General features: G+C 39.7%; 1 protein-coding gene and 1 long non-coding RNA gene across 2 annotated transcripts in view; one reads left to right on the top strand and one right to left on the bottom strand.

Moving 5' to 3' along the window:
* SYNPO2 (synaptopodin 2) overlaps nt 1-26,924 on the top strand; it is a 210,921-nt gene that overhangs the window by 159,565 nt on the left and 24,432 nt on the right. Inside the window, exons 3-4 of the mRNA XM_074275234.1 lie at nt 10,727-11,496; nt 16,270-18,437. Of these exons, the coding sequence (XP_074131335.1) occupies nt 10,727-11,496; nt 16,270-18,437 (2,938 nt within the window). The remainder of the gene's footprint in view (nt 1-10,726; nt 11,497-16,269; nt 18,438-26,924) is intronic.
* LOC141546977 (uncharacterized) overlaps nt 15,411-26,924 on the bottom strand; it is a 69,328-nt gene continuing 57,814 nt past the window's right edge. Inside the window, exon 2 of the long non-coding RNA XR_012483479.1 lies at nt 15,411-16,801. This is a non-coding gene — a long non-coding RNA (uncharacterized LOC141546977). The remainder of the gene's footprint in view (nt 16,802-26,924) is intronic.

Below are 26,924 nucleotides of genomic sequence, written 5' to 3'. Positions count from 1 at the left end.
AAGAAACTGAAGCAAATAGGGTTAACTGATTTACTCAGGATCAAAAAGTTAGTAAGTATCTGAGATCAGATTTGAATTTAGAAAGAGGAGTCTTTCTGACTCCAAGCCTAACACTCTATTTATCTGGCTGCTAGTAGGAAATGTAATGTTAAAACAAAAGATGTCTGTCATAATATTTTTAAAATATTTTTAAAAGATCTTGGCCATCAATCTCTTTTTTCAGCCAAATTGTATATTACTCCACTTTTCACTGCTGAAGGCAAACAATATTCTCTCTCTTTTTCATTGCACTGGTTGTTTTCCATTCCTAGAAGGTCTTTCCTACTTGCCTCTACTTTATAGAGGCCTTCTTCTCCTGCAAGATGCATCTTAAGACCTATCTTCTACATAAAGCCTATTCTGTTTTCACAACTGCCAACCCCTCTCCCCACAATTTAGTCTCTAACTACTTTGTATTTGCTCTCATACACTTATATATGTGCATGGTGTCTTCCCCTTGCCTAGACTGCCCTCAAAACCATAAGCTTCAAGAGAACAGGGATTAGGTTGGTTTGTCTGTTTTGTGGGAGAAGGTTGTTTTTGGTTTCTGTCTTTATTCTTCAGTACTAGCAGTACTTTAGTATTATAAACCCAGGGTTTATAGAGATAACTAGGCAGTAGGCCCTGTAGATAAAAGATAAAGAAGAACCTGAATTCAAATCCAGCCTTAGACACTTAATAGCTGTATTACTTGGGGTAGGTAACTTCACTGCTGTCTACTTCCATTTCCCACCTGTAAAATGTGTGTACTAATTGTACCAACCTTTTAGGGTTGCTGTGAGAATAAAACAAAATGTACTTTGAAAGCTTTAAAGCACTATATACAAGATAGCCATATATGCATATAAACACATAGTAGATGCTTAATAAATGATCAATGATTGAAATTTCAGATGAACAAAAGATTAGCCTGAAAAATCTTTGTTCCCACTTTCCTTGAAAAACTTTTCTCAATTCATATGTCTACTTCCTGAGTAAATACAGTCTGCTCAAGATCACTTTCCTGGTCTTGGAGAAGCCCCAGCCTTGCAGGGTACACAATTTTGTAAATGTCAAAGCTGTTGGTCATTGGGAAAGATCCCTTGTGACTCCCAGAACTTATGCTGGAAGTCATGTGTTTCCATGTATTTGTTTGTCCAGTGAATTATTTACTGCTGCTATTTGCAGGAAGAGAAGAGGGGATAATATGGGTCACTGGCCTCTTTTTACTGAGAAGAAATTGCAGCAAAGACAACAGCAACACAATCCCTTTCATCCAAGGTTCACTTGGATGAGAGATTTAAAGCCTTAGAAGTGGATCCGACCACTTCATTTTACAAATAAGGAGACTGAGGACCAGAAAGGTTGGGCTACTTGCCCAATCACATAGGTGTCTGAGGCCTGTAGGATTTACACCCTGCTCTTCTGACTCTAAGTCCAATCTCCTATCCACTAAGGCATGCTGCCTCTCTTGATTTTTTAAAATTTGTATTCCACTTAATCTTTGTTTACCCAACCTTTTTCTGGGTAGTTGGATTCTTGTTGCTTGAGATTTTCCTAACCTTTTGAGGGATACATTGTTATCTTTTTTTCTTTCAAAATGGCAGGTTGAATAACAGCAGTGGTATTTTCATCTAATCAGAATAAGGCTGAAGAATTTAAGGATCATAAGGCTGGGGCCAGGACCCTGATTAACTGGATTTTTTGTCTTGTGCTGACCAGCTTGTAATCAGTTATGCATTTTGACTAAAATCTATAGGAATGCAAACACCACACTGTCATCTAAATTGCTATTGACTTCAGGGAGTTTGAATCAGTTCCTCCTTTCCAATGGGGTATGGATGACATTCACCTCTCTAGAGACAGCATAAAAGGGGCTCTGTTCAGAGGATTTTAGTCCCAACTTCTCCACTCATTTTGTTTTGGACCATGTCATTACTTCTTAACTTTTTAAAATAAATTTTTGTTGATATTTTCTGGGTTTTTTTTCCTTATCATATCTCTCTACCTGCCAGAAATCCATTCTATACAACAAATAGTATTTTTTTAGAAAAGAAAAGTCAGTGCAACTGATTAACATATTAGGAAAAGTCTAAGATTGTGTATAACATATAATTCTGGAGGAGCCCTCACCTCCACAAATGTCTGATTTGGGAGTGATTTCTATATCTCTTCATCCAAGTTCTGCTGGGTCTTTATACTTTTTTTACATTCATGTTTGATGTTTTGTTGTCATTGATTTTTCATTTACATTGCTATAATTACTGTGCATATTTCTTCCTTGGCTCTACCTGGGATAGTATGCATTAATTCATATAGATCTTCTAGTGCTTCTCTGTATTCCATCATACACATTTCTCCTCCTCCTCCTCCTCCTCCTTCTCCTCCTCCTCCTCCTCCTCCTCCTCCTCCTCCTCCTCCTCCTCCTCCTCCTCCTCCTCCTCCTTCTCCTCCTCCTCCTCCTCCTCCTCCTCCTCCTCCTCCTCCTCCTCCTCCTCCTCCTCCTCCTCCTCCTCCTCTTCTTCTTCTTCTTCTGCTGCTGCTGCTGCTGCTGCTAATGCAATTGGGGTTAGCGATTGGCCCAGGGTCACACAGCTAGGAAGTATTAAATGTCTGAGGCTGGATTTGAACTCAGATCCTCCTGATTTCAGGACCAGCATTCTATCCACTGTGTCATCTAGCTGCCCCCACATTGCTTCTTATAACACAGAAGTATTCTATTACATTCATGTATCATAATTCATTTGACCATTCCCCAAAGGATGGAGATCTACTTTGTTGTCATTGATTTTTCATTTACATTGCTATAATTACTGTGCATATTTCTTCCTTGGCTCTACCTGGGATAGTATGCATTAATTCATATAGATCTTCTAGTGCTTCTCTGTATTCCATCATACACATTTCTCCTCCTCCTCCTCCTCCTCCTCCTCCTCCTCCTCCTCCTCCTCCTCCTTCTCCTTCTCCTTCTAAAATAGTTGTATCATCTCATTGCTCCACCAACAATGCATTAGAATGCTTTTTGCTGTTTGATTAATGTACCTTGTCTGACTCATTGTGACTTCATTTGGTGTTTTCTTAGAAAAGATACTAGAATAGTTTGCCATTTTCTTCTCCAATTCATTTTATAGATGAGAAAACTGAGGCAATAAGATTTGCCCATAGTAAAGTAGGTGAAAAGTCTGAGATTGGATTTGAGCTCAAGTTCTCTTGACTAGAGGGCCAGTGTTCTATCCACTTGCTATGTACCTTTCTTGTTATGGTGCCTCTCTTTCCACAATCCTTCCAACACTAACTATTGCATTTTTGGTCAATTTTTTTCCCTAATTTGAAAGGTGTGAGGTGAACCTTTAGGACCGTTTTGATTTGAATTTATCTTATGATTGGTTAGAAGCATTCTTTAATGTGGTTGTGAATACTTTGCAATTCTTTTTTTTAATTTTTAATAGTATTTTATTTTTCCAAATACATATAAATATAGTTTTCAACATTCATTTTTTGTGGAAATATGTTTAGAAAAATTACATGTTTTGATTACTTGCTGTTCAGGTGAAGGGAGAGAAGGGAAGGAAGGGAAGAAAATTTTGGAACACAAGTTTTTACAAGGGTGAATGTTGAAAACTATCATTGCATGTATTCTGAAAAATAAAAAAAATTATTATTTTTTTAAATCATTTTTGAAAAACTTTGTATTCTAAATGTTTTATTTTCCCTCTCTTACTTTCCTCCCACCCAAGACACCAATCAATCTGATATAGGTTAAATATCTTCAATTCTTTTAAACATATTTCCATGTTTGTCATATTGTACAAGAAAAATAAGGCCTAAAGGGAAGAAAAACCATAAGAAAGGAAAAATAAACAAAAAGGTGAAAACATCATTCTTCAATCCACATTCAGTCTCCCATCTCATGCCAAGTCTACTGAAATTGCCATGAATCATCATATTGCCAAGAATAGCCAAGTCCATCACAGTTGGTTATCATATAATATTGTTGTTACTGTAGATAATATTCCCCTGGCTTTGCTCACCTCACTGTACACCAGTTCACATAGGTCTTTCCAAATTTTTTCTGAAAATAGCCTGCTCTTCATTGCTTACAGAACAATAATATTGCACTACCTTCATATATCATAACTTATCTTGACATTCCCTAACTGATGGGTATCCATTCAATTTCTAGTTCTTTCCCACTACAAAAAAAGGACTGCTACAAAGATTTTTGCATATGTGGTTCCTTTCCCTTTCTTGTTATCTTTTTGGGATACAGATTCAGGAGAGAAACTGCTGGATCAAATAGTATACAGAGTTTTATAGCCTTTCAGGCATAGTTCCAAGTTGCTCTCCAGAATGGTTAAATCTTTTCACAATTCCACCAACAATGTATTAGTGTTCCAGTTTTCCCACATCTCTTATAATGTTTATCACCATTTTTTCCCATTATCTTATCTAGCAATTCTTCTTTTAAGAAGAATTTGTTCATGTTCTTTGAATTCTTATATATTGGAGAATGGCTATTAGTCATATACATACATACACATATATTTGCATATATGCAAATGAATATATATAGTTGGTATTTCTTAGATATCAAATTCTTCTAGGAGAAATCTGATGCAAAGATTTTCTTCCCATTTGACCATTTCACTCATTATTTTCTTAAAAGAAAATGACTACACAGAAGGTATATGAGATTTGGTCAATAAATAAGCAATCATTAAGTCCTTATTACATTCCAATATTTTGCTCGCAATACAAAAAAAAAAAAAAAAAAAAAAGCAAAACTATCCCTTCCCGTCCAGGATTTTACATTCTAATGGGGGAGACACAACATGTAAATAATATATACATATAAGAATTGGATTGATCATCTTTGAAGGAAAGTCTCTAGTAGTCTTGTGGACTAGGAAAGGTCTCCTGAAGAAGATAATGCTTGAGTTGATTCTAAAAGCAAGCTGGGAATTCTAAGAGATGATGGTGAGGAGAATGAGAATTACAAGGCTGGGGGACTGGAATACTACATGTGAGAGACAGTAAAGGTTGGAATACTATATGTGAGAGACAGCAAATAGACCAGAGTAACTGGATCACAGAGTATGTGGAGGGGGAGTAAAATATAATTCCATTTGATAAGAAAGAAGTGATGGTCATTTTTGCTAATTATGAAAAATCTGCTATGCTATAGAATATTTTCCATGCTCCTACCTACTTGTAGAATATAATCCTTCCCTCACCCTTCATTTCCTATCTCTACACTGCAGGGCTGTGGTTTTCTGGAAAATGTCTCCCAAGAATACCTACTGGGTCTCCCAACTAGACAAGACTTTTAAGCTATCCATAATTATAATCCATAGCTCATAGGTTCCCAGAATCACACAATCATATATATATATATATATATATTATATATATATATATATATATATATATATATACATACATACAGTTGGAAGGAAAATTTGAGTTCAAGTCCAGCTGATTTTACAAATGAAGAAACTGAGGCCCAGAGAGGTACTGGAACTTGCTCAGGATCACCCAGCTAGTAAAGGTCAGGAATGTAATTCAAACCCAGGCTTTCCTTCCTCCAAGCCCAGCATTTTGTTCAAGTGATCTGTTGTTGGTCTCTGAGTTTTGTTTAAATATCATCAGAAATGTTCTGCCTATTTCAGATTACTTATCACAGAAATGGGTGAAGGTCAGGATTTTTTCTAGAGGTATCAAGAATTCTAGGATCCTCACTTTTACTCCTCCAAGGTCCCTTCTACCACTACAGATCACAGCCCCTCAGTGGATATAAATGCGATCAGTATATATAGCCAATTTGGTCCACACAAAAAGTCTTTCATGACAGTGCCACACGGATGTAGAATGGAAAAAAGAAAAGAACTCCCTCTGAGACCAGAGGTTTTAGATTTAAATTAGATTAAATTTAGATTTAAATCCTACCTCTTACAACTAAATGATTCAATTGCAGTGGATAGAACATCATCTTTGCCAAAACAAACAAACAAAATATAAAAAACATTAAAACAACAATAACCAAAATGGGGTCATAAAGAGTTGGACATGACTGAAATGACTTGAACACTAACACCAAAGTTGCTTATGTTCTCTGGATTTCGATTTCCTCAATTGTAAAAAATAGCTCTAAGGTCCCTTCCAGCTCCAATCTCTTAACCTCAGTTTTCTCATTTATAAAGTGAGAGGAATTGAACTAGATAGCCTTTGAGGTCACCTTCTAGTTCTCCATCTATGATACCATAATGATTTCTAGCTTGGTGGTAGCTGCCAAAGATAGTGTCTTTGAGAATCTAGATTTATACCCTTACTACAGCAAGGCATCAGAGAAGGATTTTCTTTTTCATTTTTGCTGAGGCAATTGGGGTTAAGTGACTTGTCCAGAGTCACACACCTAGGCAGTATTAAGTGTCTGAGGCTGGATTTGAACTCAGGTCTTTCTGACTTTAGGGCTGGTGCTCTATCCACTGTGTCCCTAGAGAAGGATTTTCATCAATATTCTATTTAAACTTGGCTCATATTTTCAAATATTTAAAGTTTCCCAAGTGAAGCAAGTGCCTGAGGGTTAGTAGAAATTTAGTAAGGATGTTATTGCCTGTAATTTCTGCTTGCAATTACCAGGGCTAAGACTTTCAGGGCCATCTTTGGGTACTTTTTTTCCCTTAAGAAAAGCTCTCTACTTGTTTCTCTCCTTTTTAGGCTATTGGATGGGTAATTCCTTCACTGGTTTAGTGAGTTAAATTCTTTCACAACTCACTTGTAATTTGGGACGCCCTCTTCTGATCACAATGGAGTCTTAATCCTAAAAGTTTCAGGCTAACACTGACTTTCATATTCCAACTAGGGAAAGGCTGTAATAATAATCTCCAAATGGATACCAGTGAACAGCTTAAGGATTCTTTTATTGTTTTCAATTTTTCATTTTTTATTCTTAATACTGTTTACTGCTTTTAAAAAAATTGTTTTTATCCATTAATTGGATAGGGTTATATCCAAGGATGTTAAATCAAAATAAAGCTGAAATTAATCATGTTTTATGAAACCAAATAGTTCTCTTTCCCTCATGCCCATGATATTTCTCAACAGAGGATAAGGACTAGATTTAGGATTTCATTGGAATAGGATTATTCTTGACAAATGGCCACTTTCAATCAATGCTGGTCAGCACCTTCTGTGCAAATCCGAATTGAAAAGCATTAGATAGAGAACTTTGAGTTGAAGTGACTTGGCCAGGGTCACACATTCCAAATATGTCTGAGGTAGGTCTTGAACTCAGATCTACCTGGCTCCATGGTCAGCAACTATATCAAACTGACTCGTACTAGATGTCTCTTTTTCCCCTAATTGCCCACATAAGGATTCAAAAATTGTCAATGGGTCAATAAGTCTTTAAGTATATTAGTAAGTTATCAATCAGACCTAAAAGCATGAAACATTATAGAGTTGATTTTTTGTGGTGATGGAAGTGAAAATAACCTTCTAGGGATATGAATTTCTCTTCTCTCACTATCTCTATTATTTAAAAAAAAAGTTTGACTTTTTATGCATAAATTCTATACTCCTAGCCTCAGCTACCAGTAAAGGCTAACATTTCTTTGGCTTGTCCCCAAATGGAATTGTTTATGAATTCAAGCTACTATATCTGTATGTACTCAGTGGAGGACTCTCATAACTCAGAAAGATTCAATCCAGAACCTATCCTAAGTCTGGCTAAATTACAAACCTCGTGACCTGACAGTAGCCTCCAGTAGAATATAATTAATGCAGGACGTTGTCTCAAAGAAATCCAGCTTGATGTAATGAGCTATAACCAGAGATATTAAGGTGCTATTAAGAAGTCTTCATTTCTCTTTCTGATTTTACTCTTATCCTTTCTTAGTATAGCCTTTGACCTTACTACCTTTATAGACCTGGCATGCTGCTTTTAAAATAGTATTGCCAAGTGTGCATTATAGACCTTATACCAAAAAAAAAAAAAAAAAAAAAAAAAAAGTGGATATTTGGCATGGCAGAGACTACAATTCAATTCAATGGACATTTATTTTTTATTTTCTCCTAGTTACGTGAAAAGATAATTTTTTAAAAATTGAGTTCCATATTTTCTCCTTCCATAAGATAATAAACAATCTGATATGTTATGCATATTCAATCATGCAAAACATCATATTTGTCATATTGTTAAAAAAAAAAAAGACACAGACCAAAAGGGGGAAAAACCATGGGGGAAAAATGTAAAAATGTATTCTTCAATCCACATTCAGACTCTATCAGTTCTTTCTCTGGAGGTAGATGGCATTTTTTCATCCTGAATCCTTTGGGATTGTCTTGGATAATTGGATTGCTGAGAAGAGGTAAATCATTCATAGTTGATCGTCATACTGTATATCTGTTACTATATTCTCCTGTTTCTGTTCCTCTCTTTGCATCAGTTCCTATAAGTCTCTCTAGGTTTTTCTGAAATAAGCCTGCCCATCATTTCTTATAATTCAGTAATATTTCATTATTTTCATATACAACAACTTTTCAGCCATTCCCCATCTGATGGACAGCTCCTCAATGTCCAACTCTTTGCCATCACACACACACACACACACACACACACACACACACACACACACACACACATACACACACACACAAAACCTGCTATAAATATTTTTGTATAGATGGAGCCTTTCCTTCTAACACCCTCCCCTTTTAATCTCTTTGGTATGCAAATGTAGTGATGGTATTCCTGGATCAAAGGACATGCATAGCGTTATAGCCTTTTGGACATAATTCCAAATTGCTCTCCATGATGATGAAATCAGTTCACAACTCTACCAACAATGCCTTAATATGCCAATTTTTCCACATTTCCTCAAACATTTATTATTTATCTTTTCTGTCATGTTAACCAATTTGATAGATATAAGGTGGTACCACAGAGTTGTTTTATGTTGGGGGCTTTTTTACAATAGGTATTAAGCATTTTTTTATAATTGGATTATATAAGGAAGGCATCCTATCTATCACTCTGTAGAGTGAGGGTTTTTAACTTGGAATCCATGAACTTGTCTTTAAAAAACACATATGTAATCATATTTTGATGTAATTGATTTTCTTTGTAATCCTGTACAGATTTTTTTATGCAATTAAAAACTTTATTCTGAAAAGGGATCTATAAACCTTATCAAACTGCCAGTTAATTGGTCCATAATACACAAAAAGATTGAGATTTCCTATTTCATCGAGAAGCAGTCAGCATTGCAGAGCTGGCCTCAGAGACAGAAAGACCTGGGTTCAAATTCCTACTGTGACACATGCTGTAACACATATCACTGGAGGCAAGTCATTCTATTTCTCAGGCTTGAGGCAATTCTCTACAGCTATGAATGACAGAAGATGTCAGCCTATTGTGCTAGTTTATTTAATACTATCTGCCTCAGTTTCCTCAAGTATTAAATAGGGATAATAATACTTGTGAAGGTCAAAAGATTCATAAAAGTTCATAAAGTACACAAAAATAATAGCTAGCATTTATATAACACTGTTATTACTCTCACAATATTGGGGAAAAATTACTTCAATACTTCTTCGTATGACTGAGATAGGAAAGGAGCAACAAAGGAATTCATTAGCAAATGAAAAATCCAAATTCATACAGTTATTTTTTTATTACAATTAGAACTTGAGAGAAAGTTTTTGATTGTTTGTTTTAAACAACTTTTAACCTACACTTCCTTATGTAATAAGAACAAAAGGTATAGAATCCTAAAAGAATGAGAGGGACAGAGGCAAAAAGCTGGAATAAGAAACTTGGCCCTTTGACCATGAGCTATTCAAATAGCTTTTTTTTTCTTAGGGAATCCCCAAAAGAGAAGATGTGATCAAAAATGTAAATAAGCTGGTCAACCCACTTCAGTGGGAGAGCCAACCAAATTCCAAACATAAATATCTCCATGACCTCACAAATCAAGCAGCATGGAAAAGGGTATTTATTCCCAAGACCAAATATTCCCTGTGGCCAGAGATATTGCTTTCAATTTCATTCCATCCAAAAAGGTTATTGGATCACTTTTATCTGGGAGCTCTTGGCCCAGTCTGGGAAGAGCTGAGTTTTGTTTATGTGACATCAAACATCTGGATGGAAACTGAAAAACTCTGTTAACCCCTCATCCAGATGGGTTAGTGGCTTCATGCCAAGTATGTGGATCTAAGAGATAATTCTGACATCCCTCCCCCAGCTCTTGGAGACAAATTCAAGACGGATACTGGAAATTAAAGTGTTAAGGAGGGTTTCTCTTTTGCTTTAGGGCCAACTTCTTAGAAAAGGGATCATAAGATCATCAATCATATAGCTGGAAGGAATCTTAGAGGTCCTCGTGTTCAACCCACTCACTTTACAGATGAAGAAACTGAGTTTAGAGAGCTTAAATGACTGACCTCGAATCACACTGATAGTAAGAGTCTGAGGTAGTATTTGTGCCCAAGTTGCCCACTACAGCATGCTACCTCTCAAGGGGGTGGAGGGAAAGGGGACATACCACCAACCTCATTCCTCCCAGTCACTGCTGTAAACATTGAGGCAGAAACAGACTGACCTTGTACTACATTTGTCAGCCCTCATAAAAGTGTCAGCAATTCTTTGGCTAGCCCCTCAAACAAACACCCATGAATTTAACTGTCTGGAATTATCTTTTATGTGCAGACCATCCAGTGGAATAAATGAGACCTATATCCCTGAAACTGAAAACAAAGATCACGACCACCTTGCACACGAGGACCATGTGGAGAGTACCAGTCTACATATTTGGCCCCACTGCACCCAAGCCCAGAGGGCACTTCCTGGCCAGAAAGATGAAAGCAACCCTGATTTTTCAGGAGAAAGCAAGCCAAGCTCCCAAATAGTTTCGCATCCCCTGAGAAGACCCTGGGCTGAGCCAATAGCCTTGGGGGAGACAGAAGAAGGCAGGCTGGGAGCTGTGGTGGAATTGCAGTTGTCCCTCTCACCTGACAGACACAAGGACCCTGGGGCTTTGGTGGGAACTGTTCCGGGAGGAGCTGAAAACCATCCCTCCCCTGACCCCTACCCTAACCAGTTGCAGGGAGGGCTTGGCCAAGGAACGGCTGCCTTCTCTGATGAGAAAAAGGATTCTGGTCAGAGGCCCGGAGACGAGCTAATTCATCTCTCTAGTGGCAGAGAGTTGCAAGGCACCCAGGGGAGAGAGGCGGGAGCCCCTCACCTCTCCAGAGCTGAAGTCATCATCAGTTACTCCTACGACGGGGAGAAGGCAGAAGGGTCCAACTGGACAGGAAGAAAGGGGTGTGGTGATTTTCAAGTGGAAGGAGGGCGGGCTGAAGCACCTCCTTCTGTGGTCTCCTTTCCCATCTCCTCGGAAGGCATTGAGCAGGAAGAAGATCAGCAGATCACAGAAAGGGATCACCGACGGCCCCACAAGCACCGAGCTCGGCACGCCCGTAAGTACCTCCTGCGCCCTGCTTTGGCCTGCCTTCACAAGGGGCTATTCCACCTGGCTCATCTCCTTAATACCTCTCCTTTCCCTCTCCACTCCATTTCTGTTTTTCAGGAGGATTTCTCCCTGCCTGGCAACTTTGTCTCTTTGCTCTTTGGCAATCCTCTTCATTCTCCCCGTAGGCAGACACCAAGGTCCAACAGTGTCAGCCCCTTGGAACAGAGATGAGACTCATTTAGCAGAATGGAAAGTATCTTGCTTGCTTGCTTGCTTCTCTGTTCCCTTACCAGAGAGAAGGATTATCCAGCAAGGTTTTGTTTTCGTTCATTTTTTGGAACTGTTAAGACAGCCCTAAAACATATTTGAAATCGTCAAATTGAGTTTAAGTGCTCAAAGCCACTAATTCTGCTGCTCTTGCTATTGCTGAGGTATCTTTCAGAGTCAGTCAGGCTATAATAAGGATATTAAAAAGCAGGTTCAAATTTAAAGGAGAAAGAAACAGTGTGAAGCAGAAAGAGTGAAACAGAAAAAAATGAGGGGAGAGAGGGGAGAGAGAGAGAAAGAGAGAGAGAGAGAGAGAGAGAGAGAGAGAGAGAGAGAGAGAGAGAGAGAGAGAGAGAGAGAGAGAGAGAGAGAGAGAAAGTTTGCAGCTTGATGATGCTTGCAGAAGTCTGTTTGACAGACACCAGCATATGGGATACTTGATCCCAGCAGCTCAGTGATTCTGCATGAGACTGCACAGTGCCCTGGCTGGTTGGTCTACCCCCTTGACACAGAGGTCAGACTTTCAGCCCAGGAGGTAGGGGTGCTCCATGGGGAATATGATGACATCTCAGACTGCTTGATAGTGGAAGAAAGGGGGTTCTCAGGAAGGAAGGTAGAAAAGGCAAGAGAAAAGGCAAGACAAATTTCAGGGCTTTCCCTGTGAAAGGGGGGTAGGGAGGAGATGGTCCATGACGATTCTTGAGACTTCCTTTGTGGATTCTGTCAAGAATCTTGATTAGAGATTTGAGGGCTGTCTTCAAAGGGTCTGGAATCAGGGATGGTGGTAGCAACAGTACCCAATTCTAATGCCTTCCATGGCATATTTTTAGCAGAGCCACCTGTGTCCTCAATGGCATGTGGAGCCGGCTGTGGCTTGTGCTGTAAGCATCTATATGTAATCAGCCCATTTATAATGCATTAAAGGGGCGTCAGAGAAGAGAGTTCGCATGCTTTAAATTTTGGCACCCAAGAACGTAACAACTGGGCAACTAGAGCTCCAGTTTCCAGAAGACCGGAGACAGGAATCCTGCATGAGCTCAGCCTTCCCAGCTTCTCTCTCCCTTCATAAAATGGGAACACTGGAGAATCTCAGCAACTTGATTTCGTAAAATCATTGTGTCATAATGACAGAATTATTTCTGGTAAGCTCTTAGGTCTGTCTGGCATGTTCCTTCTGTTCCTGGTGAGAGCTAAGTACAATTTTTCTTTGATTTTTCAAAAATAATACCTCTTTTGTGGAAATTTAAAACCATTTTAATTTCTTTCCAGTTTATGACAAATATTTATTAGGTCCCTAAAAAAAGAACTAGCTAAATGAGGTTAAAAAAATAAAATTGTTGCTTAATAATTATGTTAATACCAGTAATTGATATCTAACAAAAGAAACTTTGAGAAAAGTGGTTTAGGTTTTCAAAATATTGAAATTGAGAAGAGCTATATACCAATAGAATTTTAAATCACAATAATTTGTCCGCCTTATAAAATTTTTATAGCTAAAAATTTACTTTTGTTAGAGTTGAAGGAATAATTGAAATATAAGCTAAAATTTATGTAGATAAGTGACATTAATTTTAGTATCAGGAGATATCTTGATATTGTGGATAGAACAGATAAAGAGATGGCCTCCAAGTCAGAAAAATCTGTATTCAAGTGCTTTTTGTTTGATACATTTTTAGTCTGAGACCCAGAGTAAGTTGCTTAACAAACTTAACTATACATTCAGTGCTTTGTGCTACTCTCCCAGATTTTTAATTTGCTGAGATGCTGAACTGCCCTCATAGCCAGTCATCGAAACCCCCAAATTTTGCAAATTAATTAATCAATTAGTGATTTTTGGATTGGTCTGTAACCATCTGGGGCCAAACTTTCTTAAACAAATTGGCATTATCTGCTTCAAGGATGCTGAGTTACTAGTTGTCTTAGTGACTTTGGAATTAGTTAAAATTTGGAATTAGTTAAAAATGAAATTCTAGCTCCTAGATTTGGAGGTAGAAAAAAATGGAGATTTATAGGATCAGATATTTTGAAGCTGGCAAGGACTTCAGATATTGTTTAATACAGAAGTTCTTAACTTGGGATCCTTAAACTTGCTTGTTTGTTTGTTATGCTTTGATTACTGTATTTCAATAGAATTTGTAATATCATTTTATACATTTGAAAATGTTTTTCCGAGAAGGGACCCCATAGGCTTTACCTGATGACCAAACACTTAACAAAAATGGCATTGAACAGGTGGACAATCTTTGATCGAATCCATTTTGCTATTAAGAAAATGGAGTTAGATGTTGTGTCTTGTTTAAAGTTACACAGGTAAGAAATAGCCAATCTGAGATTTAAATTCGGGTCTTGTAGATCAGGGCTCTTTCTATGAGTTATGTGAGGGCAATTTTGATACAGAAATCTGCTTAAAATCTTCATTTGAAAGCCATTTAGGAAGTGTCCTGTGAGGAAATTTCAATATTTGTGTGTGAAAGTGTGGTACTAGCACTAACAACAGGAAGATATGGATTAAAAATCCTGCCTTTGATTTTAGGAGCTGTGTAGCCTTTGGGAAATTGCTTAACCCCTCTAGGCCCTCCCCGCTGGAAAATTGGCATAATATAACCATATCTGCCTCATGAGGCTATTGTGAAGTTCAGAGGAGATAATTCATGTCAGTTATTTAGTCAATCAATATTTATTAAGCCCCTACTATGGGCAAGATGTGTGTTAAGTGCTGAGACTTAGGTCTTTTTGACACCAAGATCAGCACTATACATCACCTCTGCCAGACTTAGGATGCTTCTATGAGGAAGCACCTGAAATTTCAGCACTCTGGCTGAGACATCTTAAGTGATTTATAAGTAAAGTCAACTCTCTCATTCCTTGTAAAATATAAATCTAAACTGTTTAATGAACCCCCACATTTAATGTTTTTGTTGCTCCTAAACTTGAGATTACTTCTTTTAAAAATTATTTTTGTTTCTAACTTAATAATTATCAACAGATATAAATATTTCAACCAAATATAATGCTTTGGCTATTTATACTAGGTATCCCAAAAACACTTATGAAGTTATTTATATTTTCATTGGAGTAAAGTGAAAATAGTGTAGCTACTATTAAGAATATTTGAAGCTTGTTGAAATGAAAATATCCAGAACTGATTTTATCTTGAAGCACAAAACAGGATGAAATCTATATAGTCAGTCTGCACTGAAGAGAAATGACTGTTTTTAGCAATTATTTAATATTACTTTTAGTTTTGTTATTTTAAAAATAAATGTATAATGCTAAATATGATTCTGTTTATATATATGCAGGAAAATCAGTAACGTGGGAAAGATTGAATCTTCTGTTTCTCCAACTAGGTCTATCTAGATTGATTAAAGTAAATGAAACTAACCAAATGTTTCATTTATATCCAATTCAGCTTACATGTAGAATTGTCTCTTTCCAAATAATAGGATTAGGCAACCAGGACTATGCTAAATTGCTCACCCCAAAACTTTGTCATAATAATCAGTAATTAATCAGTAAATAATTAGACCATCTCTTTCCTTTATTAACTACTGTTAATGTTCAAGAATTGTATTATTTGTGGTACTTGTGCTGATTAAGTCACTGTTTAAAAAATGGATTTTCTTTGATTTCCTCTAATGTTATGATCAAGTATTTTCTTTTTCTTTTTCTCTAGTAAATTTATTTATTTGAATAAGTATTAATTTATTAAATTTATGTCCATATTTTAATCTTAATAAAATTTAATCAATCAATTAATCAATCAAATTAATAAATTTTAAAACTAAGTAATAAAGATAATGCTTTATGAATGATGTTGGAGAGAAAAATCAGAACAAAAGGGAAGAACCAGGGAGAGAGAAAATAACAGAAAAAAAAAGTGACAATAGCACGTGTTGATTTATATTTAATCTCCTTAGTTCTTTCCGGATGGCGTTTTCTGTCCAAAGTCTATTGGAATCACTCCCTTGAATCACTGAACCGCTGAGAAGAATCCAGTCTTTCATAGTTGATGTAATCATGTTGCAAGTTGCTTTGCTGTATCACACAATATGTAGACACATTTAAAGGGGGGAAAGAATTGTATATGAAACCAGCAACCATTGTTATATAGTTTCTTTTGTTACGGTTCTATGAAATTTAACAAAGCTGTAAGTAACAAGAGTGTAAGTAACAAGATTGCCCTTTTTGTTCCCTTATGAACTTTTTGTTTCCTTCTCTGCATTTTTTTTTTTCATGTCTTGTTGCTGCTCTTTTCTTTTTCCTTTTTTTGTGTCCATATTAGAACTGGCCGACTTGCCTACTCTGGCACAAGGCTTCCTTTTTGTAACAAATAAGTAACCAAGCCAGACTCCCGATCATTTACCTTCCTCGTGGTCCAGGTGGAGCTTTCCGAGGGAGGAGCAGCATTGGCTCGTAACTGAGAAGGAGCCCTCGCCTCCAGGGACTCGCTGCAGATTTCGTTCCCTTGACCTCGGTCATTTCCATAACGCTCTCTGTCCTTCTCTTCCAGGGTTCAGGAGGAGCGAAAGCTTGTCCGAGAAACAGGTGAAAGAAGCCAAGTCCAAGTGTAAGAGCATTGCCCTCCTCCTTACAAATGCTCTCAACCCCAACTCCAAGGGGGTTTTGATGTTTAAGAAACGCCGCCAGAGGGCGAAGAAGTATACCTTGATCAGTTACGGCACCGGGGAGCTTCAGCGGGAAGCAGACACCGAAGAAGAAAGCGAAAAAGACGCGGTTGTGGAAGTCAAGTTCACGAGCGAGTCGGAGGTGGATGAGGAGATCGTCTCGGACGCTGACGACGAGGAAGCCCCAGTGTGGACCTCGGCCTGGGACTCGGGCCTGGTAGACGCTGAGAAGAAGCTGAAAAGTGGAGACAAGATGCAGATGCTGCCAGACAGCTCGGGGAAGGGCGTCCTCATGTTTGCCAAGAGGAGGGAGAGGATGGACCAGATCACGGCTCAGCAAGAGGAGGTGAAGGCAGAGGGAGTGGCCCGCGCCGAATTCGAGGATGGCCAAGCAGATGGGCTGAGAACGGTCACTTCCTACCAGAGGAGAGAAGAAGAAAGCGTGAGGACGCAGAGCAATCTGTGTAAAAGCTACCTTGAAGGAGGCCACATAGCTCAACAGAATGGTTTCGGTGCAGCCCCGGAACTGCCGGAGGCCCACAGATTGACCGCCTCCAACAGGACGGCTAAGCCCTTCCCAGGATCGATAAACCAGACGGCCGTGCCATTTTCCCCTACCCGAAACCTAGCGAGTCCTCTGTATGACTTTCCTGCCCCGCCCCCTTACTCCGCAGTCACCCCTCCTCCGGAGGTATTGTCCAGAGGGGCGACCAGCCCCTTAGCCGCCCCGGCCCAACCCCCTCCGTGGCCCCAGCCAGCCCCGTGGGCCCAGCAGGCTTTCTACGAGCCAAGCGAACAGATCGCCTCCCGGGATGAGAGAATTGCCGTTCCAGCCAAGAGAACGGGCATATTGCAGGAGGCCAGGCGCAGGGGCACCTCGAAGCCCATGTTTACCTTCAAAGAGGCGCCCAAGGTCAGCCCTAACCCTGAACTGTTGTCACTTGTGCAAAACGCAGAGGGCAAGAAAGGCGCCGGGGCCGGGTTTGAGTCGGGACCCGAAGAAGACTACCTCAGCCTTGGAGCAGAGGCTTGCAATTTCATGCAAGGCCACTCTTCGAAGCAGAAGACCCCGCCTCCCGTCGCCCCCAAACCCTCGGCCAAGCCCTCTCCCTCTCAGCCAGTCACTCCCATCTCCCCAGTCTGGTCTCCATCGACGGCAGCTCCTAGCCAGCCTCCCGCATTCCCTGTCTCAAACCAGTCCCAGGGAATCGTGGCATCCACCATTAAAATAGCTCGACCTGCTTCCACCACTTACCAGCCCCCAAGCACTCCGAATGTGGCGGGTCCCTTCAAAGGACCTCAAGCAGCGGTGGCCAGTGTCAACTACACACCCAAGGCGACGCCTGCAGGAACCGCTGTGCCAGTCTCCGGGACCGGACCATCCAGCGAAATGCCACAGATGAGCGGCAAAGGGGCGCAGCTCTTTGCTAAGAGGCAGTCTCGGATGGAGAAGTACGTGGTAGACTCAGAAAAAGTACAGGCCCACATGGCGCGGGCTCAGTCTCCCACTCCATCTTTACCAGCTTCTTGGAAATATTCCTCCAATGTTCGAGCCCCTCCACCTGTGGCTTACAATCCAATCCACTCTCCGGCCTACCCTCCAGCCGCAATCAAGCAACAGTCAGCTCCGGCCGCCTCCAAACCAACCAAGAAAAAGGGGAAGAAGCCTCTCAATGCTTTAGATGTCATGAAACACCAACCATATCAGCTCAATGCATCTCTCTTTACTTTCCAACCTCCAAACGCCAAGGACGGCCTTGTCCCAAAGCCACTGGCCAAGCACGGTCCCATCCCAGTCCTGAAGCTGGCTTCTCCTTCCTCCCAGCCGGTCAATGTTAGCTCACCCACCACCTTCCGAGCTTCCTCCGTGTGCTCTGTGCCAGCCTACAGTTCTCAACCTACCTTCCATTCGGAGGCCGCTGCCACGCCAGTTAGCCCGTCCCCGGTGCCCATAGGCCTACCCACCTCTCCCAAGCCGGAATCCGCCCCTGCAACTTACTTTGTGGCTCCGAGGCCCAAGTTTTCAGCCAAGAAAAGCGGCGTCACAGTTCAGGTGTGGAAACCATCTTGTGGAAACCATATCGCGGAAGAGTAATCGCCAAGTGGCCCATTGGCTAGCAAGGGTTCGTTTGCAGTGTGCTCGGGTGCTCCATGTGCCCCGCAGAGTCCTTAGCGTAGTTAATCACACCGGATGGGCCACCCCATAGCTGGGTCCAAAGTGTTTACCATTTTTAAATGAGTCAAGGTTGGACACAGCATTGATCTGAGGCACATTTCTCTTTTTATACACCTTGAATCCATGATAGCCCCAGTAGAAAGAAGCCATTCTGCTAAGTAAGCAGGACTCATACATTTTATGCTTTAGTCCAGAGAAAGAGTGTGATATCGTATTAAGAATTAGGACATGGCCTTTCTTTAACATGATGACTCTGCCCTTACCAGGGATGGGTTTGGATACAAGAAAAACCTAACATGCTTTTTAAAAAAAGGGGGGGGAGGGCTTTACTTCTAATGCTGTAGTAAGGGAATGCTGAATCCCTATACACAAGCAGCTCTGCTCTCATTTGGGCCTCTCAGTCACCTTGTTGTCATAGGTCATACCATAGCATACTATGGACCAGGAGACAAGACTTGGGTTCAAATCATGCCTCTGGCACCTTCTTGGGGAGGTCACTTAAATTTTCTGGGCCTCAATTTCTTTATCTGAAAAATGAAGGGGAGTGGACTAGGTCAACCTTTGCAATTTTAAATTTGTGATCCTATGATCCTGTGAATGTGAGTTGGAGGGATGTTGGCTACAATGGTAGCCCTTGGGGGAGCAACACAAAATATGGCATCTTTTAAAGACAAATTCTTTTTGGAAAAAAAAGGAAGAGGGGAGAGCAGAACAGGGTCTGGCTGAAGAGGAGCTCACCTAAGGTGTAGTTGCCAAGTTTGCCTTACTACAGCAAGAAGTGCTAAAAGTAGCTTCCTTTTTTAAAAAAAACAAATTAGTATTGAGCCCAGCTTTGTGTTTTTTAAAATTCTGGAGTTGTATGATTCTTATCACTGTCAGTTCTCTCTAAACTTCGATGTCTTCAGTCAGAGCGCCTTTGCTCTGCCCTACCTTGCCCTGCCCTCCTCAAGGCTTTGGCTGCTGGGCTATTCAGACACTTGGCACAGAGAGAAAGTAAAGGGGGAAGGGCCAGAAATCGGGGCTCTTGAGGAAGTTCAAGGTCAAGTGTAAAAGACAAATTCACAAACCCACCAGAGATTGCTTTTTCTTTTCCCCCTCTTTTTTGTCTTCTTTTGCTTACATGGTGTACTCTACCAGTGCCACTGGCCATGGGCACATCCATGTATTATACTAAGGCAGGGAACAGAAGACAGGGATGGATCTGTGTAAAGAGATTGCACAGATCTAATTCTATGGAGGGGGGGATCATTGTCAGTAGGAGCCAAAGGCAGCAGGAGTGAGGTTGGAGAGGTGGCTGTACCACACGAAGGATCCCCGTATCCAGAGGTATGAATGTGTTTGCAGACCACACAAGGAGAGGATGCAATGAGCAATGTTTCTGGCCAACCACATAGACTCCTTTTCTTCTCTGACCATTGGTTTCTTCCACTGTTCTCTCCTGCTGTATTCTTGCATAGCCTCTCTCTTACTCCTCTTAGATGGACCAGAAGGAGCCAGGCAAGTTGACCACTTCAGCTCAGGGTTGCTCACATGCTATGCCATCCTCTCTCTGACCTGGAAGTAGTGAATGGATTGCTAACACACCCGAAGACCTTTTTATACCTACTGTAAACCCCTAAATTCTCTGGCCAGCAACAGACAATCCAGAGCAAAATGGAAATCAATTGACATTAAAGCAGAAAATGATAAACTGTTTCTGAAATCTCGAGAGAAAACTCAGCTATTCTGCCCAAGAGAATCTAGAGACCTCACCACAAACTTGCCTGGTCCCATTCTCCTTCTTTAGCACTCTGATTCCTTGTCCTTTTCCCTCCAATCACAGGCAACTGACTGTATTCTTCACTTGACCATTACAAAGATTCCTTCCTTCTTTACTCGTTTATTAGAGATACCTTGCTCATCTTGCTTTCCTTTGCATGAACTTCTCTGTCCTTGGTCCCTTCTGTGGTGTTTTCCTTCCAGCTTGGGAAGGCTGCCCTTCCATTCTGCTCACTTCCTTGCCTTTTTATCTAGAGGCAAATTGAATACTACCACTGCTATCCTGAGAATGAGAATGTAACCAATAAACCGGACATCTGAATTTGCTACAATGGGTCTGATTCTTCAGCCTTTTCTCTGGCAGATTATGCCTATTGCTTTTAAGGCAGCATTGGAGGAATAGCCACAGGATGGAGGTCCCATCCCACAACCCATTTTTTTTTTTTTTTTTTTTTTTTTTAGTAAGTCAGAGATGGAGAAACACAGATTAAACTCACACTCTCTCTGAAGAGTCCCTAGAAAAGGAAGTCCTTTGATGATTGGGTTCTGGAGATAGTTTAAAAAGAAAAGTCTCCTTGAAGTCAAGTGATCAATGAGTCAGTGCTGTTGACTGAGATTTAGCAGGAATGGGACCAAACCTTGTCCTTTAACCACGATTTCAAAAGGAAGAAGCAAATAACTTGGGTATGGGTATGTGCAATATCTCAAGACCAAGTCCTTGGAGAGCAGTTGATCAAATATATGTGGATCTCCTGCTAATTAAGGGCCATCAGTGTTTTAGGGCTGAGTTGTGTGTAAGAAGAAGGAGGCTATCTATGGACTCATATAGAGAGGAAAGACTTAACAGAGCCATGATATGGAGCTAATGATGTCAGGTTGTTAATCACTATGCCTCTGGGTCCAAGTAACCATAACTGGGGCGCTGGAATCTGTTTCCTTTGAGTCACCTTGAGGGACCATTTGGTCCAATTGCTTCATTTTAGAGAAGAGGAAATTCCTCTACAGTATATGTTGTTTCTCTACTAAATTAAATCAGCTTATAATCAATGATATAAATGAAGTTTAGAAATATTAGTGGAAAAAGAAACAATTCTATTTTCCTGATAGAACATAGATAACTCTCATTAAGGTCCAGCTTTAGATCTCTTTATTTCACACACTGAGTTAACAGAGACCCCTGCCATCTAGTTTTATCTCCACATAGTCTTTGGGAATCTAAGAGAGTTATTCCATTTCTTTAGGCCTTATTTTGTCCATCAATTAAATGGGGCTAGTATTTGTGGGGAACACAGGAATTTGATTCTTAGAGGGCCTTTCCAGGCTTCAGTTTCTGGGATTCTAGACCAAAAGCCACTATCATTTTTTGTTATTTAAAAGGCTTTGAAAGTCTACTTAGCCCTGGCCTCTTTCTTCCAAGAGGCTGACTCATTAAGATAGCTGAATTTAGGGGCATCTAGGTGGACAAAGCATTAGCCCTGAAGTCAGGAGAACCTGAGTTCAAATCTGACCTTAGACACTTAACACTTCCTAGCTATATGACCCTGGGAAAGTCACTTAAGTCCAATTGCCTCAGCAAAAACAAACAAACAACAACAACAAAAATAAATAAAAATTTAAAATAGATAACTGAGTTTGGCCAGGAAAGCTGCTTCAGGGCCTGGAAAGGCTTCCATTTAGATTGGAGTCACCAGGACAGCAAATGGTCAATATTTAAAGGGTGTAGTTGAATTTATTAGGACATATTTTCTTTTTCTTTTCTCCAAGAGGTAAAATGCTAGGAGTATTTTGCTGCTGAAAGAATGCCAAGCACTCCAATGAGGTCTCACTTTCCCAGGATGGCCTCAAAAGGTGACCAAAGGCCATTTGGTGGAGATTGGCTTAGTTAACCCTTGACCTTCCAGCCAAAGACTCTTTGTTCTTCTTTGTGGTTTAGCCACCCACTAGACAAGCTGACAGATTCTGATTCTGCTGTAAATTTCCTTGAATTTCCCAGGTGTTCCCAACCAACATGAAAGGAAAAGAAATGATAAAACAGTGGGGTTATTTCTGGAAAGGCCAAATACTACTAGAGGAAAAATGAAATGTCTTCCTCCTTCCTCTCCTTTCCAAGGCTTCTCAATGTCTTGCTGTCATCAATTAAATATTTTTTGAGATCATAAGGGGACAGGTAAAATGGCATAGTGGATAGAGAAGGGCCAAGAAGCCCTGGATTCAGATTTCACCTCTAATACATAGTGGTTGTTGATTCTGGACAATTTATTTTACCTCTAAGAAACCCTTTATAAAACTATAAATTATGTTAAGGTGCTTATTTACGTTGGTAGAGGGACTTTCTTCATCTAGGAGTTCCTTATGCCAATTAAGGCACATTTTCCATCCCTCTCCCTGAGTTCAAAAAGTAACTGAACTACTATGTCTTAAGGACGAATTTTTCATAAAACACTCCCTGCCTTTTTTGCCCTCTGTCCATGAAAAGAACCCTGAAAAAAGAAGCTTTCGAGAGGTTTTTATTGGTGGGGAGGAATGAAAAGAGGAGGAAAATTACCCAGTATTTTGCCTTGGAAGGAGTAAAGGGAGAAAAAAGATTACCCAACATTTGGCCACTGTAGTGTACCAGTATCATAGACTTAGAGCTTTGAGGGATTTTAGGGGTTATCTTGGTCAGACCCTCAAGATTATAATTGAGGAGATAAAGTTCAAAGAAGTTAAAAGAAAGCCAAGGTGCTTTCTTTTAAGCAGGATGTGGCAAGAATGAAATTCAAACCCACGCCTTCCAAACACAAATGCAGCAGAACCCTGCTCACTCAATTTCATTGGCTCCAGGTGGGGAAGAAGCCAGTTCTATAAACTTCCTGCCCACCATGTTTGGATGATTGCCATGATACAGGCTTGGGGAGTTTCTGAGATGCCCCGAGAGTGGGCAGGGCCTTTAAGGATATTAGGTGGCACTCTTATCCCTCAACCTGAAGAAAATCTATAATTTCCAAGTCTCCCTAGATCAGTGAGTTCTTAATCCACATAATAGACATAATAGACTCCTCTGGCAGCCTAAGAAAGCTTATTCTCAGAAGCATGGTTTTAAATGCATAAAATAAAATAAATGCATGGGATTGCAAAAAAAAAATGCAATAAGGTTGAAATGCAGTTATAAGTTGTTGTTGTTGTTGTTGTTGTTGTTTTTTTTTTTTTTTTTTTTTTTTTGTTTTTAGTGCACAGATTCTAGGTTAAAAACTCTTGATTTAAAGCACAATAGCAAAAAGTCCAAATGTCCTCTGGAGTAGACCAATTCAGCTTTTCATCTCATCAACTATGTACAAAATGATCCTTAGAAAAGTCCTTGTGTTTCCCTGGCATCTGCTCACAGACCATATTTTGGCCCCTGAGAGAAATCTGAGACTTTAAAAGACCTGGAGCCAGCTGAATGCAGAGAAATAGAAGTAAATGTCTTCTCTAACTGCCATTTTTCTGATTACTGAAGCTGTACACAGCTTTGTGAGCCACCATAATCATTCTGTTAGGAAGGTTTATAAAGAAATATACAAATAATATGTTATTTAAGCCAGTGAGATAGATAAGTAGACAAGTATCATAACCCCCATTTTATAGATGAGTAAATCGTAGTTGAGAGAAGTAATCTGCCTGAGATCATAGAACTAATAAATGGCCAACCCTAGACACCACCTCTTTCCTTTTGAAGTCAAATCTATATTACCATCACTGCTATTCCCAGACATATAAATTCCAATATGATGTTTCTCTCCCTATCAATGTCACTGGTTGAGTAAGCTATTGATCATAATGGGGTTGGCCAGCTCCATCTCTCATTGGATGGCATGCCAGCTCATTGATTAACCTGATCAGATATTTATATTGATGAATTTGAGGTCACAGTCCCTTTCTCATCTCTGCTCCTTAACCCCACACAAAAGAAATCCAAGGGCAACAGGCTTAGTATTCCATAGTGTCTGGAACAATAAGGTAAAGAGTTAAAAGGGAAAATCAAGCCCATCAAATCATAACAACCTAAATTTTGAGCTATAAAACACCTTTGAGATCATCTAGTCCTAACCTCTCATTCTACAGAGTAAACCAGAAGGCACAATGAACTTTAGTCACCTGCCTAAAGTCACATAGCTAATAAGTGTCTGGTGCAGGCTTTCAACTCAGTCTTCCCTAACGCCAAGTCCAGCATGCTGTCTTAGTAGATTGCACTACCTTGCTTCCTCAGTTTGAAACTAGCCCCATTTTTCATTTTAGATAAAAGGAAATGGGAGATTAAAAAAGAAAAATAAATGACCTATCTATAATCATATGAGGATTAAATGGCAAAGACTGATGGGAATCTTACTGTGTTCTACCATTATAGTTTTTATTTGGAGGGAAGGAAAATAGGTGAGGAAGGGAAAACCAGAAACTTGCATAGATGTGCTAGGTCAGGAACCATGAAGATGAGGTTGACTTTTCTCAAAGATAGGTGCTACAACAAAGCTTGTTAAACTATGAGTCACAACCCCATATGGATCATGTAACTGAATGTGGAGTTCATGAAATTATGATTTATTAGCAGTAAGGGTTTGATTCACATACCTATTTTATATAACTACATACTTAAGGTCACATAAAAATATCTTGGGTGAATGAGATAGCAAGTAGAAAAAATGAAGAAGCCCTGTGCTAGAGCACCATCAGTAACTGCCCAGTCCTTCCACTTAGATGTAGACTTACACACAAGTTGGACAGGAAGTTTTCCACCTTCCAGCCTCATATTTCGAAGGGACTGTTTAACAGGGAAGATAGATCTTCAAACAGCATTGTACCAAAGTTTTACCTGATAGGTCAAGACAGAATTCCCACTTCCATTCCCCTGAATCCTTCTTTCTGAAATTTTCAGCAGGAAGAATATTGATTTTAGAGCTGGGGGCATGGACTTCAAATTCTGCCTCAGATGCTACTGATTTTTCCATCATGTTTTTTTCCTGGTCTCAGCTTCCCGATCTGTAAAATGAGATTAGATAATACCTCTAATCCCTTCCAACTCTAGTTTTATCTTCTTATGATTCAAAGAGTAGATATGTTTGTGGAAACTACTGTTTTAACAACAACAGAGTAATATCATCTATATAGTTTTTTAAGGTTTGCAAAGCACCTTACAAATATCATCTCACCATCCTCGTGTGGATTTATGAGGAGGGAGCTATTATTGCACCCATTTTATTGATGAGGAAACAGAGACCAAGAGGAATTAAGTTATTTGCCCAGTTATCTAGCTGCTGCCTGAGGCTGGATTTGGTTTTAGCTTTCCTTGACTCAATGTACAGTGTAGGTGATACACTGTGTCACCTAGATGCCTCTAATGTATCCGTCTATTTAATGATAGATTTCTGGGTAACAAAAAGATTGATGTGGTCCCAGGGTCTAAGAAATTTCAGATGAATGAGGGAACATTTTGATCCTAGAAATAGAAAATACTAAAAAAAAAAAAAAAAAAAACACTTCAGATATCTTTTAGAAAGTAAAGGTTTAGGACAGCTAAGTAGCACAGTAGATAGAGAACTGGCCCTAGAGTCAGAAGGACCTGAATTTAAATCTAGTCTCAGACACTTACTAGCTGTCCAAAGAAAGAAAAGAGAGAGGGAAGGAAGGATTTAAAAAAAAAAAAAAAAAAAAAGAGAGGTTTCTCTTATGGGTCAGGTGGCGACTCTTCACTATGATCTCCTAGACCATTAGTTATTACTCAGTGTTCATCAGTAATGTAAAAGTCTGGGGGATATCAGTAATGGCATCTATATTTACCCCCATAAGCACCACATGGCCCCAGTGTTGACCTAATAATTTAGATGGGATGAAAGCAGGGTCAGCCATCCAAACAGCCAGTGAAATAACAGGAAGGTATGGGGTATGCAATGAGAAGAACATTGAATACCAAATCAAAAAATTTAGGTTGGAATTAAGCTGCCACTTTGAAAATATCACATCAACTTTTCTGAATCTTCAAAGAGAAAGGATTTGAACTTGATAGTCTCACAAGCTGTTCCAAACTTGAATCTTCAGGAGTCACTGATTTTAAGGTCTCTTGACTCAATCTTGGAGTTTTTTGCCAATCTTTCTGTCCAATAAACAGGTCAGATATCCATATTAACTGACCGACCAAGAAACTATCTCAACCTTTCTATAAAGGAAAATAAAGGCAGACATGGTATAGAAGATCTCTGTCTCTGTCTCTGTCTCTCTCTCTATCTCTCTCTGTCTCTGTCTCTGTCTCTCTGTCTCTCTGTCTCTCTCTCTCTTCTCTTTCTTCTCTCTCTCTCTCTCTTCTCTCTCTCTCTCTCTCTTCTCTCTCTCTCTCTTTCTCTCTCTTTCTTTTTCTCTCTCTTTCTGTATCTATCTGTCCCTCAATATATATATGTACATAGATAGATAGATAAATAGAGATAGAGATATAAACATATAGATCTTTATGCCTCTCTTTATATATCTATATAATCAGATATATAAGGAACAAAGATCCACCTCTCCAAGAAACTGTCTGGTCTGTTTTACAATTGTTGAGATTCAATTAAGAAGAGAGTTTGTGTGCATTTCCCTTTTTTCCTCTTTTATGGTCTA

Source organism: Sminthopsis crassicaudata, chromosome 6 (genome assembly GCF_048593235.1).
Source record: "Sminthopsis crassicaudata isolate SCR6 chromosome 6, ASM4859323v1, whole genome shotgun sequence".
Taxonomy (NCBI): Eukaryota; Metazoa; Chordata; class Mammalia; order Dasyuromorphia; family Dasyuridae; genus Sminthopsis; species Sminthopsis crassicaudata.
This window is presented reverse-complemented; position numbering and strand designations above follow the sequence as displayed.